This window comes from Polyodon spathula, chromosome 10 (assembly GCF_017654505.1).
Source record: "Polyodon spathula isolate WHYD16114869_AA chromosome 10, ASM1765450v1, whole genome shotgun sequence".
In the NCBI taxonomy this organism is placed as follows: Eukaryota; Metazoa; Chordata; class Actinopteri; order Acipenseriformes; family Polyodontidae; genus Polyodon; species Polyodon spathula.
In genome coordinates, this window is record NC_054543.1 from 32,516,501 (window position 1) to 32,534,543 (window position 18,043).

Below are 18,043 nucleotides of genomic sequence, written 5' to 3' on the forward strand. Positions count from 1 at the left end.
AAAAGGAACGCCTACTTGCGTTCCTGGACTGAATTAAAGAGGAAGGGTTGCTGTTAGCAAAATGAGCTAAAATAAAATGAAGGTAAACAGAAACACAGACGTGTCAGATTCTGTACAGAGACTTGACTCTTAAGAAAAAGCCTGCTACTAACCAACAGGTTTTATATTTGGAGTCCAAATGGGTTCCAATTTCTTTCGTTTGAAGACAGAATCATCAGTGTAGTGTTATTTTGACGTTCATGGTGTGTGATTCTATAGTATACGCATGCGCATCAATACATAATGCGATACGGTGTACTACTATCCACGCCATTTTATATGAAAACGCATTTATTAGGTTACAGTCCTTTGGTTTCTCATACAACCCCTTGCGCCTGTGTCGGAGTGTAAAACTAGAATGAATGCAGAGACGTGTGCGCTAAGGCTCAGCACAGTAAATTGTGGTACAACTGATGAAAGACAATGAACATTCTTGGTCGAGTGCAGTGTACCAAAGTTAGTCAACTTGATGGGTTTAACTATAAGCATGTTTATTCCATTTGCTTGGAGTAAAATTAGTACACTTGTTAATCTTCATTTCAGTGTACTACCAGACGATACCACCACAGGTCGATCATCCGGTAAAGCGGACTGCACAAGATCCTGATTGCAGCTAACCAGATTGGACATCAGATGATCCCATTCATACTATGAAGTATACAGACTAAATCAGTACGTTTCCGCGTCTTAAGTACCAGTGACAGACAGCTATATTGTCCCTGGTACATCCGAAAACTACATTAATTTCGTATGTCAGTTAGATATACGCGAGTAAAGTATCGCACAATAAGGAAGGGAATATAATTAAACGTTCTTTTTTTTTTTTTTTTTTTTTTTTTTTAATGTACGTATGTGATCGGATAAGACAACAATTTCAGTTTAATATGCATTGACTAATTGACCATTATCAAGTAAGTCACAAAATAAACTCAAGTATGACCAGCCGGTTTGAAGTGCCCAAAAATACAAGGTGCCAAATGTGTGTGTATAGATAGGAAAAATTACGCGATGTAGATTACGTTAAATCAGGTGGTGGATGGGGGACACCAATTAAAATAAACTAGTATTCATATTGAAAATTAAATTAAATATATTTATACTTTAATGTGTTTGTAAGAATCACACTGATGTAATAAAAATCTATATTTTCGTACAGGGATCCATTTAATATTTATCTGATACTGAATTCCATATCAGATTATTAAAGAAGAGGTGAGAAGAATTAAACCCACTATACAATCAAGATTTAATCGAGGAGGTTACCCAGTTTCGGTTAAAATACAGGTCCTTACAACCCTTCGCTATTACTGCCCACTGGATAGGTATCGCTGAGCTCTCTATGCCAGAGCTGCCGATAGGTCCCTTCCTGGGATGACGCACTCTGTCCGCCCACCAAGGGATTAAAACCATCTTCCTGAAAAAGTCTTTTTTTTTTGTCCTTCTCATGATAGTAAGGTAACCCCACTGCGTTGAGCTGAGCGTGTTGATAAAAAAGAGCTTCTCGAGTGTGCCCTTTGCCTGTAGGCGGTGCTCCACTCCGCTGTAGGCTACGCGCTGCCCCAGTCGTGTGACTGCACGTAGTCCAGGGTAGACACCCCTGTCCAGTTGCTGTGATCAACACTGTGTGAAATAGCTCTCCCTTGAGTTTTCTGGAGTTCCCCTGCTTGCCACTGTCGTGGAAATTCTATTAAAAGGAAGAGAGACTGTAGATTCTCAAACAGCAAGTTTTACTAAGATTTGCAAACCTGGAGCTTAGTCACAACACTCAGTGCAGAGTCAGTTAGAGAACAAGCCCGCATAGCACTGCCAGACTTGAATATTTATAGGTATCTCCGCAAACAGTCTACGTGACAGTTGGTCATGAAGCAATTTGAGCGAAACTCATACAGAGAAGACAGAAAACATATTTTTTATTATGTGTTCTTAACATTGTCGAGAATACCTTGCATTCTGAATTTTCTACTTCCCTGGAATCAGAAACCCAGCTTATGTGAATTCTGCTATAAAAGCTACACAACTGTGCTGTGTTTACCCTTTCTTTTCAACAGCATACATTGCTTTGCAATTCCACTCTACTTTCTAACCTTACAGTGCTTACTGTTTTGTGTTTTTCTCTACTATTGCAGTTTAAAAAAAAAAAAAAAAAAAAGATCACATGATCCTCCACTGGACCATGGCTCTGCTGTGCCCTGCTGTTGAGTGGCATCTGCTGGCTTGTTTTAGCCTGCCTACTTGGCGTGCTGGTTTAAAAAAACAAAAACAAAAACAAAAAAAAAAAATAATAATTATACGCATTGCTGTAGTGACTTCTATTTTGCCCTCACAACTTTGCTATTGTGTGTGTTTTCTTTACTGACTTAAAGTTTAAAAATAAAAGTAGTAGCAGTGTGATATCCACCGGGACCCAGCTCTGCTGAGTTCTACTGTTGAGTTGAATCAGCAGGCTTGTTTCAGCCCGCCCACTCGGCACGCTTGGTCACCCGCCTGGAGTGGTGAATGTGTTTCTCCCACAGCTGAACTACTGTGTGTAAGCCTCTATTTTTTCCTATTGCTGCCTTTGCAGTTTAAAAAAAAAAAAGTAGTATGCTGGCGCCGCCGTACTGTCGCCAGGCTGTCCGGCCGGATGAATGGTTTATCACAGTGGACCAAAAGAACACTTATTCCACGTCCCTATTCGTTCAGTGCACAGGAAGCATCTCCTCTTCGCCTTTCAGGGGAGCATCTTTGAGTTTTCCGTGTTGCCATTTGGCTTCTCTTTAGCCTTCCGCATGTTTTCAAAGTGCATGGATGACATCTTGGCTCCCTTGCGGCTACAAGGGATCAGGGTGAACTAGCTGGATGACTGGTTGATTTGGCCCAGTCGCAGGAAGCAGCAGTGGACCACACAGAGATTGTGACGAGCCAGTTAATACCGGTGCAAAGCACGGTCTACTTGGGTCTCCGGCTGGATTCCCTTACGATACGAGCCTACCTGTCGGATGACAGAGTAGCTGCCATTCGCAACTGTGGCCCTGTTCAGCAAGGGTTCACAGTATAATTGGTGTTAAACTATTGAGTCTGATGGCCACAGCTTCTAGGGGTCACCCACCCAACTAGGGTTACTGCATATGCACCCAATCCTAGTGTGGCTCAGTGCCTTTCGGGTGCACCACAAGCGCGACAGACCCGGTTGACTGACCGTGTCTCGCCTATGCTGGGAAGCGCTATGCTGGTGGAGGCAAGCCTCTCACCTGAGTGAAGGCGTAAGGATGGGAGTGATACACAACCGTCAATTGGTGATGACAGATGCACCCAACTCTGGTTGGTGGGGCGTCATGGGCAGGCAGAGTTGTTCTCAGACCCTGGTCGGATCACTGGACGTCCCTGCACATAAATGCGTGGGAGCTGAGAGCAGCCCACAAGTGATACCGCAGCTCCATGCCTTCTTCGAGAAGGTCAGGAAAGACAAGGCAGCAGTTCTCCTGGTAGCCCCTAGATGACTAAGGAGATCCTGTTTTTTAGCCCTGGGGGATCCTGCTGCGCCCTCTGTCACCCAGTACCGGGTGTACTCCAACTGTGGGTCTTGCTCCTGAATGGGACCGTCTGCCCACCTTAGGGTGGTCAGACGCAGTTGTCAGTATGCTGCAGAATGCTAGGGCCTCCTCCACAGGGACGTTACATGCCTATATGTGGAAGTATTTTCAAAATTGGTGCATGGCCAGAAGTCATGACCCCAATTATTGCCCTATAGCAACTATTCTGTGCACATGTAGTCGCAACAATTGGGTGGAAAGGTAACTTTGTCATGTGTATGCGAGACAGGTAACATTAAAATGTGCACTAGCCTTTATCTTTAAAGTCTTTTTTTGTCTTGCAGCCGGTCCATGCTTAAAACCTTAGGGTCCTTCTAGTAACTGATAGGGGAATTAATGAATACTTTTTTATTGTTAATGTATTTGTTCTGTGGTAATTGTTAATTCACATTATTTAACAAGTGTCATTGCTTTTGTTAAATGTTGTCGTATGCACTTTTATGTACTTTTTGTTATACATGTATTGCGTGCTCATTACAATTTTGCAACACGCGACTGCTAAGAAAGTGAAATATGTATGACAAGGTTTACCATAAATAATGAATGAGTGTGGTCAACAAACAGTGGACTTTAAAACTACAGTAAAGTTCCTCAACAAGCACAGTCAAAAACACCACTGCTAGTTATTGCTCATCTGTCATGCGTGCATATGCTACACATTTATTCTTTTGCTGTATAAATCCGAAAATACCACAGAAGAGCAAACACATAAACAAAGAGTTCAAGAAAACACAAAAATGTTTGCTTCAGTAATCTAATACTAAATGTTAAGAACAAGCATAATGCACACAGACATGATCTGATAGCATAACAGTGCCTTATCTGGACAGAGGGCTTGCAATAGGGGCAGGCTGTGACTTTGTCTACTCTTGAGCTCACTTTGCTGAACCAAACAGCATAATGCTACTGGAGGCTGCTTGCACCCTCTTGTTGTTTATCAAGGTAAGTTTTACATAAAAAATTGTGTGTAGTACAAAAGTGTCAGACTCTAGGCTATATTGCAACTACTTGTGTATTCTATAGATGTTTGAACATTTATATTACATAAACACAATGACAAATGAAAACTATCTGAGGGAATGTCTGCGCTCATACATGGCGTGCCTTTGGGGAATGTGTATCCCATGCCTCTGACAGTAAGCTCAGAATAGACATTGTCAAAACTACACTCACCCCTGACACACAAGAATAAGAAAAGGTAGAAATTGATACAGAAATCCTCCATTTTTATATAAACCCTTTATTACAGCATAAAATAATCTTACAGTATATTAAAGTAATTCGTCACATATCCAACTGCGGTGGGACCAGAGTAAGGGTGGATATCTAAAATATTCAGATAAATACATCCTGTTTTAAATACCATTATATGCAGTTGCAACAATTACTATATTCACACACTTATTGTTTAGAGATTCAGCTTTTAGTAGGGAGCTCCCCTAAATCCCTTGTTTAGAAAGATACAAGGTATTAATGCTTGTAACAGGGTAGCCGTCCGCCATGTGGATACGTGCATTAACTGCTGAGTGACAGGCAGGAGATTGAGATGGAGGTTAAAGTTGGCGAACAGGATTTATTTACATATTAACACATGGAACAGCTCACATGACACTACCAGCAAAGGTAGCACACGGAGCACATACAACACAGTGCACAAAACTTTGGTAGATCTACAATCTCTGAACTTATCTTCTTTGTTCAATAATAAATTAACATTGTAACCCAGATGTTTTAGGTTTAATTAAGCCTTGTGACACATACAGCAGAGAACAAGTTATATACATATCAAGGCAAAGCTGCAGTTTATTCATCAGTCTGAGTTTGGTAACATGGACTCTGCTGGTCCATCTCTTGCAGGGCCTTGCTGCAAAGCCGACTGCTGGAGTTGTATTCATGGATACAAATATTGAATTTGTATCTTGCCTATATTGGAGCATAAAGCTATAAGGATTAGATTTAGAAAGGCTGTTATAGTGTATGATTTAGGCTAGCTTCGGGTGCTTTTGGATTGACTAAAAGTATGTGTTGTAACCATATTGCTTTATAGTATTAATACTGTTAGTTTGCACAGACACTGGAGTGTCTGGATTGGCTATGAGCTAGGATTCGATATAGCTCTGCGATCACTCGATCCATCTAAGTGTTAATAAACTCAAAGAGTAAATATATACTTTGATTCATTAAACTTTGAATAAACTGAGTCTGTGTGATTATTCTTGATTTAATGGTTGTCTGGGTATGTGAACATGTGTAAGCCAGTACACAAACCATCCATTTGTCCTGTCAGCCTCGGCTTATCCTATTAGAGAATAAAAGTGTTTGAACGTGACAGTTCTTCTTACAGTATATATTGTTTTTCAAAAATAGAGTTGCTTTGGAAGCAAAAAGGAGTGATCCATCATGCAGTACGTTTACATAACATAAGTATTCAAAATATTAAGTATTTTGAATACTAGAATATTCAGAATGCTCTGTATACGTGCAGGCGGAATTCTCTTATTCTTTGATATTTTGCGTTTACATGGACTAAACAAGATCCTGATTGCAGCGTCCCAGATCGGACGGGAGATGATCCTGTTCAGGTGGACTAACTTAGTACTATAAAACAGACCGCTCTATTATTTTCTGAAAATTATTAAATTGAAAAGTGAAGCCTTTTGTTCAGTAAGGTTTGCACGCCATTGTTGAGTCGCACGAAGAGCTTCATGCTCAGTGCAAGGTACTGTAGACCCGCATAACCCAGTGTGTCAAGTGAAAGGCATCACTAAAACTGAATACAAAACTATATGCAATAGTTGAAATTATTATGTAAAATGTATGTAAAATTGACAATTGCACTGTGTACGTTATGTCATTACCTTGCATCATTGATACACAATATTAAGCAATTATAAATTTTCTCGGTAGACTGAGAATGTAGCCTATAATTTAAATATGTGGCACCTTTTTCCTTTCTTATTAATTATGATTGAGGAACAAAATATTCTAAAGAGGCTGGTTTTGTTTTATTCATAAGAATGAAATAAAGTGCCACATAAGAATATGCTCCTATATTGTGTTCAATTTAACTTGCTGAAATGTCACATGTATAATTAGTGTTATATAAAACAACAACTCTAGTGTTACACCTTGCCAATAGGGCAAAGGCAATATAGAAACTAAAACCTGGGAGAGGTTATAACCCAGGCGAAAAGTTAATTATGTACTATTCATACAGTATCACAGACTATTTTAGAAATCCGGTAAGTTATCACAATAACCATTCAATGGATGTTCAAGACACAAGTTATATATAAAATTTAAGTCAACCTTGGTTTTATTTGTCACAGTTGTACCAGGAGGGGTGGGTAGCTGGAGATGCAGCTCTACTTAACCCACTAAAAAAGGCAAACGAAACCAAATCAAATAACATGCAGAATAGTGAACAAAGCCAAAATACAATTCGAATACAATGCAAATCAATCAAGTACACGTGGAATAAACAAACAGAACACAACTAAATAAATCACACCAATAATAATGAGAAACTAGAAGTTGCAGGCAACTTTAAGGCTTCCAGGCATTTACAGCACAACATGGTATGGTTTAAGACTTGGAAATCATACAAACATTGTTAATTGGAAAGCATCATTTTAAATTACATAAAATAATAATTATAACTGACTGTAGTTATGAAACAAAAATAGACGCCATATTAATAGTATTCTTGTCAGTACTGTATACACGTTCACTTCAGTTCCATATGTAGATAGCATAGTGTTAAATCAGACCAGATTTCTCTCTAAACACAGGCCTGTCAATACAGTCCAATTAAAATAAATGGTAGAACGTATAACTGCGATCTCTCAAAAATATTAACATCCTCCCAAAATCATATTTATGGTACACTTAAAGAATAAAACGAATTTTGTGCATACTAAGCCGTTATAAAACTTTTGTCTCGAGACTTTGAATTTTCCTATTGACTAGTTAATACATGTTCGCTGTAGGTTTATATAAGAAACACTTTAAAACATACAAATAACCGAACGAATATCGTATTAAACATATTTAACACATTATACATTGATATGAAGCTATCAGCCTTCCTGTAAAAACATGGTTGGGGTTCAGCTTAATACAAATAATGTGCAGGACTCTTATACATAATTATAATATATATACAAAAATTGTAAAGCTCCTGAATATTTTATTTTTTCGAGCGTTAAAAAGCCTGGTGTAGTTTTTGTTCCCCCGAGTAGATCCTATACCTGCGACCGCACTTCTCTCCCAATCCCCCCCAAAACCAAATAAAAAAATAAAAAAATGTTACTTTAATGCAAGCTAGTTTCCAAAAATCTCTCACAAGTATCTCCAACAAAGCACATATGTAGCAAAAAGAAAAATAAGGAAATTAGTTGACAATTACATGATTTAAGATATCAACCAGAAAGTTTAAGTAGAAAAAAATAACAACATGCAAAGTACCACGTGCATCAATTACATTTACTAAAGCAGTCCCAGTAGTTGTTAAATATACAAAAAGTAGGGAATATATGCCTAAAATACACATTAGTTAAAATGCATGTGTGATCCGCTAGTATGGAATGTGATCCATAGTATGAATATGTATTTAAAATGTGTTTGCCCGAATCACGCCTAATGTATCCTATTAAAATAAATTTAAAAAAAAAACCACATTTATCATTAATAGGCCTATATGTGTTACTGTATTTGCTCATGACGATGTTTACATATGAACTGTTTTTAAATCTTTTTTTAAACTGCTCACAGTATTTTGTTCTTTTTTGGGGGCATGTCATTGACTGTAAAACTAGTAATAAAAGAATACATATAGAAATATACAAATACTTTTTGTGTTGTCTGGCTGTGTATCAGAACTTATTTGGAATGCATTCTAAGTATAGTCATTTGGAATGGATTTTAAGTACAGAGTAATTTGGAATGTTTTCTAAATACAGAGTAATCCAAGCTGCCTACTCCTCTTATCTTAACACTGGCATTAACCATCTTAACCCTGGCATTGGATGGAGCAGCTACAGGTTGTAGGGACCAAACTCCAAACTGTGCATGCAATAGTGCTGCTATTTCAGGGCTGTGAGGATTATTGGAATCTGTACATTCGATTTTGTGGGGGGAAATCCTTATGATTTTGGAGCATCGTTTATCACTTTTACAATACAGAGGTACTTTGTCAATAATCTAGTACTGTGTTGACAATTGTGATCAAATACAGTATGTCAGATAAACGATGGTTTGTAGACTGTGTTGTGTTTTCCCATCTGTGTCTATTTGTCTTGCTTTCTATTTTGTCGAAAGATACGGAAAGGGTGTCTGCTTCACTTTTTTTTTTAATTCAGGAAATGCCTGAAAGGATTAGGGACACAGCAGCTTTCCATCATAACAAACTGCAGTCTGTAACAAGGGGAACTCATCTGAGCTAATGTTTAAAACCATACTATATTGATTACAACCGTACATGGTTGTGTGCAGAATGTACTAAATGGTTAATGGCTCCTTATTCTGTGTGGAAAACAGCTGCCGTTAAAATGTACTATGTCCATGTGTAGTATTTTTTGGGGTGGAGTGCAGTAACTTGGTACGAGATTAAAATAAGTGAACTGTTAATTCACAGAACTACTGCAATGTAACACAGGCAGGCTCAGTGTTAGCACTTTGAAAGTTTATTGTGTTATACAATAGTAATGTGTAGCTAGGCATAGTAAAAGCATACTGAAAGCATGGTAAAGTACAGATACGTTTGATGAAGCATTGTTTAGGCATATGGTTAACATTAGTAAAGCACTATGCTGCTGTATGCTGCAAAAATACTGTGCAGATCATTGCTTAAGCCCTGTCCTGGAGTCGCTTCTTTCTGAGAGTGTGGTAGTTCACTTCCCTTTCAATCTTTTGACTTAGTAACTGTCAACATACTGGGGTCTAAACAGTGGCTGGTGCTTGCTGTATTAATCCTTGTGGTTATTTATTGAACCACTTAACATGACTGCTTACAGTAGATACATAGTTAAATAAGGTCTGCAGAAAGTTTTTTTTGTAAAATATCACAATTAAGTTTTTTGTGATTTCCTCTGGGCTGACACCATACTATATTGGCACCCAACATATCAGATAGACGTGACTTTGATCCTCTAGAGCCCAAGCTTATTTAATATATTACGGGATACATGTCTGGTAGTTACAAATATTTTGCATGCAGCAGCTGTTCAATGTTTACATTGGTACCAGACTATGTTTGTGTCTCATCTAACGGACTCAGCCTCAATAGGTATTGATGTACTCTACTGCCATCTAGTGGTCAGAGGGAGACGTCATTTCTGCTTGGTATACGTGTACAATGCCTAAACTTGTGAAACAACAGGCTTATTGGAAACTTGTTTGAACAAAGAATCTCTTTCAGAAGTTTATTAACAGACTTAGCATTTCCAGAGGCAGAATTAATTTCTCCTAGCCATACAAAATATGTCCAGCTTCTGAATTGATACAGATTTTTAAATTCCCATTTCACACTTGTATTTGTTTAATTCTATATATTTATTTATTTATTTATTTTTTACAGGATTTGTTAGGAAAAAGAAGAAAACATGAATAAACACAGCCCAACGACAGGGTATGAAGACATCCTGGAACCTTCACCTAATTACACCTACAGTGACTACTATCATACTGAAGTGGCTGAGGAGCTCCAAAGAGAAACTTTGCACATAGTCGCAATTGTTGTTTGCACCATCACTTTCATGTCTGGCCTCATTGGGAATGGACTTGTGATTTAGGTCACAGCTTTTAAGATTAAAATATCATTCAAAACGGTTTGGTTCCTGAACCTGGCTGTTGCAGACTTTGTTTTAGTGCTCTTACTCCCCCTGTCCATTGATTATGTGTTTAAGAACTTCCACTGGACTTTCAGAAGGTCTTTATGCATGGTCACTCCATTTGTTTCTCTTCTGAACATGTTTGCCAGTGTGGGCCTCCGAACTGTCATCAGCTTGGACCGCTATATATCTCTGGTTCATCTCACCTGGTCCCAGTACAGATCACCATTAAATGCATCAAACTGAGCTTGGGAGTCTGGGTCAATGCAGGAGCCCTCAGTTCCCCCAATCTATATTTTAGAGAAACTATCCATGTAGGTGACAGTGTTATATGCTTCAACAATTTCCACGAGAGTGACAGGATCATGGATCAGCTGAAGCATATAATTTTAGTGTGTGTCCGCTTCGTCTGTGGATTTCTTGTTCCCTTCATCACAATGGTGGTGACTTTCATCCTGTTGGCGTTGAAGGTGAGGTACAGAGGCCTGCCAATGCTTTCCAACTTTTCTAAAACCGTCTCTTCTGTGATCATTGCCTTTTTCATCTGCTGGACTCCCGTACCACATGTTCAGTTTGATGGAATTATCAGTCTACAGCCATGAGAGCCCAAGACCACACAATATACTTCGAACCAGCTTCTCTCTGGCAACCTGTCTGGCATTCCTCAATAGCTGCCTCGACCCTATCCTCTATGTGCTCATGGGTAAGAAGTCTAGGGCTGTTATTTGGATGTCCTTTTCAGTTCTCATGAAGAATGCCTTAAGAGACAGAAGCCAATCAGGAACTGATACAGAGGCCCTGCCAAACAGCACTGAGGTAGAGGAAGCATATATCAGACTTTCTTCAGTATAAAGGGAGCAGCATAACAAGCATTGAGATGGTGTTGGGAGACAAGTGTGATTACTGTCCCTATATTGTTGGTGTGTAATGTACTTTCATGCACATTTTATTAAATAGCCAAATTAAATATTTACAGTAACTTAGTTGTATTGCAGTTTTATATAACAATGAAATGCTAACAGAAGTATACTTTGTTGTTTTGATTCTTATTAAACAGTAGGTAGGGAGGCTTTTAAATGTAAGTTGTCATGTTTGATATTATTTTGTCTGCTTGTTCACCACCCCCCACCCAAGCTGCTATGGGATTTTTTTCCACCACAGGCAGAAAGATCACATGACTAAATTAGTTTGCTAAGTTTTTAAAAAAATTTTTTATATAAAATATGATATGGTTGCTATTTACAGTGGGTTTAACCTTTTTATTCAGCAATGGTGTGGTAATGAATTGATTGCACACTGTGAGGGAATACTTTACATATCTGTTCTCCTAACTAAAGTAACCATGGAGATATAAAGCTTTACAATCTTACATATAATGAACTGAATATTAATTTTAATTAAAAATTTGCAATCCTGAAGTAGCCATTTATATTTAAACATTGAAACAGATTTATTATACTTACGCAAGTGTTAAAGTATTAAGCTTTAAAGTGACATATCAAATCAAAATGAACTAAATGGTCCAAATGTAGGAAGGCAGCAGGAATGATTGTAAATCCCAGCCAAAGCCAACACATATGTCACTGTGAAATGAAGACTGCTTTTGCCAAATTCCCACAATAAACTTTGTATCAAGTTCCAACGCTGGCAACAGTGCCCACATATTGGTAATTTGCTAACCCCATCTACATCTCATTAAATCTGTACCCATTCAGCGTGTCTTTTATTTCAGCAAGGAACACATTATTTCCAAGTTCATATATACTGAGCATCAAAAGAAACTTAACACTGATATTTGAGCATCAAAAGAAACATCACTTATATTTGGATAAAATTCACTAGATGTGATTGAAAAATGACTAACTGTTTTAGGTAGGTGCAGTGACTTTTTATTGTGCTAATTAACATTTGAATTTATGAAGATGCTGGAAAATGGTCTGTCGATCTTGGTTAGGTGTTGTGACTCTTGGTCTCACAGTTCGTGACCTATCATTGACAGTGTGTCTAGTTATACTGTCTCGCCAGGTATGAATTTGCTGGCTGTGAGCACCCAAGATGGCGAGCCACAATACGCCACCCTAATCCAGCCTCTCATATTGTTTTTTCTTTTTCTTCTGCGATTTTCTTTATTGCTTTTATTCAAGCTTGCAATTCAACAGCTGAAACTCCATATCCAATGTCCAATCAACTGTCTCACTATTTAGGTGATTAAGTGCATATGCTTCAGTTAGTCATTCAAGCGTGTCATGGTCAAGGGTGAATGATAGTTATTAAAAAGAAACCAAAAACATTTAGTCAATGTCCATCGTTTATATACCATATTTTTTCTGAAAATAAATGTTACAATTTCTTCTGATGCTCTATATACATATAAGAGGGCCGGCATTCATGACATGACAATTAACCTACAATAGCCTTTCAGGATAAAGCAACACTACAGGCAGGGTTAGAAACTAGAAACTTGCTAGTCCTTCTATGAACTGCCTAAATTGAAATCAACAACAAAAGTTGGGGGTCCCTAAATATATTAGGCATAAATTTAATTTTTCTAAAGAATAAACCGATTTTATATATTATGTATATATATATATATATATATATATATATATATATATACACACACACATTTTTATTTTAAAAGGGCACCTTAGTAAACACTCAGTGATCAATCCCCTTTGCACATTACTGAGCGATTACTGTGTGCTGAGTGACAGCACCAGAAAGGCTAACAGGAAAAATTCTCAGCCTGAAATTTACACCAATGACACAAAGAAAATGTTTACTTCATTGTTCAAATGCTGGCTGGTTTGTAAAGTTGCAGGTTACAGCCTATGAGTGATTAAATAACTGAATTACTGCATACAATAATTACTGTACTCCTGTAGTCTTCATTAGTGTCCCAATTTAAAGACAGTACATTTCACTGTAGCCCTTGCGATGAAATTATTAGCTAGGTGGCTACATTTATTTTTTTTAATTTAAGATTAGCAGTGGGAGAACACTGCTTTAGCATGTACAGTAGAGGGACGAATCTAGTAGGTTGAATACAGAGCATACAAGATACAACAAAAAATGAAAGATTAAAAGCGCTGGGGAACTTTGTATAAATGGATTTGAATACGTAAAGGATTGCCTTACAGAGCTGCCAGCAAATGTTTTACACACACTATATATACACGCTGCTGTTATTTCTAATTGAGGCCCTTTATCACTTAAACACTACAGCAAGTGTGGCAGAACACACATTTAATGGGGATGAGGTACAAGAATAAAATGTTTCTGGAAATAATGGTTTCCCCAGTTTAAATAGTGGTATGTAATAGGTTTGCTATTAATGGTACTACTGGTATAAGAAAAGGATGTTTAAATAACTTCAGCTTCCAATCACTGAAAATGCCAACATTGTAAACAAGCTACAGACAGCAAGTCCGTAACTTTAAACATTCTACTGTTTATAGTTAAGAACTCAACTTTAGTATGAATATATTGTGTTATTAGGTCTAAGTAACATATTGTGATAATGTTCATTATGGTAATTAGTTGTAAAATATTTAGTATACCCACAGCACAAGTAAATCAAGCCATAAAAAACTGGTGGCCAATGAGTGAAAGAAGGATTCTTCAAAACAAACACGCGTTTCAAATTGAAAGTGCTTTATTTTCCATACAATGAGGTCATTCAGTTTGTTTAGATCTTGTTAAAGGCAGCAACATCCATGGACTGTACAAGGTCTTCAAAAGCAGTGATCAGTTCTTCCAGCTGGTCTACACCCACTTTATCATCTTCCACCACGCACTGGATCTGCAGCTTCTTGATGCCATAGCCAACTGGAACCAGTTTGGCTGTAAAACCAAAGTCAGGTTAACATCAAAAGCATATTTATATTAAAACAAAGTCTAGCAGGGCTCCAGACCAACTCTACCTTGGTATATAACAACCAAATCTATTATCTAGGGACGATGCTGCTAAATATGCAACAGGTGAAAATTATAATCTGTTAGTGTTGACTAGGCACCCTACAATTTGAATGGTGAGACAACATTGGTTTATTGGAGTTCAAAGAAAACCTTTCAGCTTAACTTCTGCTTTCTTGGTTTAATTATTGACTTTTGCTGCTTTTTAGTCCATTATAATTGTTTTCTTTATTTTAAGCTTTCAGGGCTTTCTTAAAATGGCACACATGCAACACACACTATTTTTCACACATCACAACTGCTGCGTGAAACTGAGGTTATCGTATTCTGCTACCAATACAACAGCACCACTGGACTTGCAGACATTTGTAGTTTTTCACATTGGGCTCTCATATCACATTGATAAATATGGACATGTTTTTAAAAGGCAAAGGCATTACTTCTGTTTCTGGCACCTAACCCCTTCAAAAGGTTGCTAACATGTTCGTCATTCTGGAGCCCCGTCTAGTTCTCTAATGATCAATACATTCATAAAAAAAGAAAGCGTTTTGGGAAGACAACACCATTCTGCACTTGCAGCAATGAGGGTCATTGCTGCAGTTATGGCAATTATGGCCTTGACTTCATTTAACCCACTCCCTGTGGGTCCCCAGCCAACAGTGTATTCCAAATGTCCACAAATATTTAGTAGTGACAGTGTTGGCTGTGACCATCACAGTAAAACAGATTGAAACTCACAGGATCCCCAAAGCAGGCCGTCCATCTGTATGGTCCGGACACACGCTTCCAGTTTTGCCATGTCGGTCTCATCGTCCCACGGCTTCACGTCAAGCAGGATTGAGGATTTCGCAATAAGTGCTGGCTCTGGAGGAGGGAGCCAGAATGTTAAAACAAACAATACCAACTGGGGTGTCTGTCCTTTTACTTTAAATCAATAGTTACAACAGGTTTGAAATGTTTGCAACCAAGCAATTGCTGTAACTTGAACCTTTTTGCAAATTTCATATAAAATAGAAGATTAGCCTGAACACAACTAAAATATTAGCATCCCTAGTAGCTGCAGTACACTGGCATGCACTGCTCTAAAAATTGGCAAGAAGCTGGTATCAGATGAAAAACAGCATCCATCACAGATTCAGCCGAAAGATGGTGAATTAGATCATCATTTTACCAGCCACACAAATATACTTTGTCAAGCAAGTCAAGGCCATTTTCAGGGTACCACAATGTAGTCACTGTACTATACATACTTTTGGATTTCTTGGCTTCATACTGTGCCACACGCTCCTCCTTTAACTTTTTGGCAGCTGCAGACTCCTAAGCAATGAAAGAAATTTTTATATATAACACACAGTATATATATTATATTATATATATATATAATAGTATATGATATATATAATATAGATATATATATATATATATATATAATTATACACACACATACACATATACACACACAGCTGGCAACTGTCAGATTAGAAAATAATGTCCATCAGGATTCAGCCGAAAGATGGTGATTGAAATCATCATTATGACCAGCCATTACTGCCTTGGCAATAAAAGTAACATGTTGTATAACAAACTTCTGAAGTGACAGTACATGGGTATAGGGGGTGGCAGAATTACAATGCCTGATAAGCAAGACACCCCACCTCCATTAGCTACAATTATAAGTTCACCTCTTCATCATCAGATCCAAAGAGATCAATGTCATCATCATCATCTTCATCCTTAGACTCAGCAGTGGAGTCTGCTACATCAGCAGGACCATACTTGCCCAGAGGTTTCTTCACTCCTGGGAGACTGCAGGATCAAGCAAGAGCAGGTTACAAGGGCAGCCTTTGCTCTGTAGGATTTCAGTTTCATTTATAGACAGGGCTGGTTTGATCAGATTTAAAAGTGGTGCATCATAATCTCAGACGAAAGATGGTGAAAAGAATCATCATTCAACCAGTCCGTATACTAACCAATGCATTTCTAAAGAGCTATGTATCACTCCAAATGTTCTGCTGGGCATTATGAAGAATGCTCTCTATGCTGAAGTTTAAGCAATTCCAGCTTGTACTACTTAATGAGATGTTGTACTGGTCACTCAGTTAAAGCTCACACTCTGGAATAAAGTGGAGTTCTTTGGTTCTAGAACATTCCATGAGCTAAAATGCAGTCCTATAAACGACAGTACTAAGTAACATTTAAATGCACATGCTTTTGTACAGTACTTATAAAATGGTAACTTGCCAGAGTAACATTTAAAAGTGCAGTAAACTCCATTACAAATACTGTACACAGATTTCATCCACAAGCTTGCCTAATTTTTACCTTGCCTTTTCTTTCTGGTAGGACTTCATGTGGTTGTACCACCGGAGGGCATGGAAGAGCTCTGCAGATGGAGGGCTGGAAAGGGCATCGAACACTGCAACGTCAGCCTGGGATGGAACATACCTGGTTAAGAATCAGGATAATTAAAAAAAAAAAAAAGGAGGATAGCAACATCTACAAAACAGATGTGTTGTATGCAAAGCCATCTGCAAATGCAGCACATCATTTTATATATATATATATATATATATAAAACCCAATTAACAGATGACCGTAAATCAAGATAATAAAAACGTTTCCGTTTGATAGAATTCACAGGAGTAATTTTGTGTTTTGGACAAAGGGCAGAAACAGCAGCAGTACTGCATTTGGAAAGGACACGTGTCAACTGAGTTTATAAATTGCAGAATAAACGATGTTAAAATATATTAACACGTTTAACTTACAAGTATCCCGTAGGTGTATTATAACTATGAATGTTAAACCTTTAAAAAAAAAAAAGTATGGTTCCACCAAATGTATGCGTGCTACGAGTCTTTGTTTCACATATTACTAGGCCACATCAGTATTTCAGACCAGAAATACTGTATATACAAACTCCAAATAAAATACAACTACGTACAAAAATCAACAAGACAATATTGATACTTAAACGTTATGAAAATTAAAAAAAAGACAAATAAAAACCCCACACAGTGAGTAAGCCTCCGTTCTGACTCAAGACAACGTGTCATTTAGTACAGTATCTACTGCATGCGGACTAGTACTACAACAGTACAAAGCCAAATACAAAATGAAAAAATAACTACAGACCCCTCAATGTAGCTTTTATCAGCCAAAAAGTCGTTGAGGACCTTCAGGCCAGTGGGTGACTTCAGATCTCCGAAGCCCATTTTATGTTAGTCTGTTACAAACTTCGTTGGTACCAGGACTGCGGTCCCCTATCTCCACTCCTACCGCCAAAGATGAAGGAAAGGAACGAGAACTGACCGTGAAGGTTATTTATATGCGTGACGTAATCACTCGCCCCACCCCCATGCGTTACTTTTATTAGAATAATTTTTGGTTGACGAAAAACATGTAAAAACTGTTAAATAACAACAATTTAAGTAATAAAAAACAATCAGTAATAACATATCCATTATTAGGAAACGATATTCTGACAGTGGGCGAGTGCGTACCGTATAATCGAGAAAATAGGCCCATTATAACTGGAGACACTGTTTTTTTTTTTTTTTTTTTTTTTTGAGAGAAAATGCAGTAAATCCTCTGGTTTCATATGTAAGCCCATGTCCATATTAAATAGATTTTTGATAGTTAATTTTGTTATTTGTCCTGCTATTTTCTAAACAGTCTACAAGCAAT

The 18,043-nt window shown here is 37.8% G+C and overlaps 1 protein-coding gene and 1 pseudogene across 1 annotated transcript; one reads left to right on the forward strand and one right to left on the reverse strand.

Moving 5' to 3' along the window:
* The first annotated feature begins 22 nt into the window (after nt 1-22).
* On the forward strand, nt 23-12,136 carry LOC121321579 (annotated as a pseudogene).
* A 1,942-nt stretch (nt 12,137-14,078) lies between these two features.
* Nucleotides 14,079-17,670, reverse strand: LOC121322166 (elongation factor 1-beta). Its single transcript, XM_041261739.1, has 6 exons — nt 17,492-17,670; nt 16,679-16,801; nt 16,039-16,162; nt 15,607-15,673; nt 15,095-15,220; nt 14,079-14,284 (listed from the first exon to the last, which is right to left on the reverse strand). Exons 1-6 carry the CDS (start codon nt 17,569-17,571, stop codon nt 14,130-14,132), a joined length of 675 nt encoding a protein of 224 aa, XP_041117673.1. The 5' UTR covers nt 17,572-17,670; the 3' UTR covers nt 14,079-14,129.
* Between the last annotated feature and the right edge of the window lie 373 nt (nt 17,671-18,043).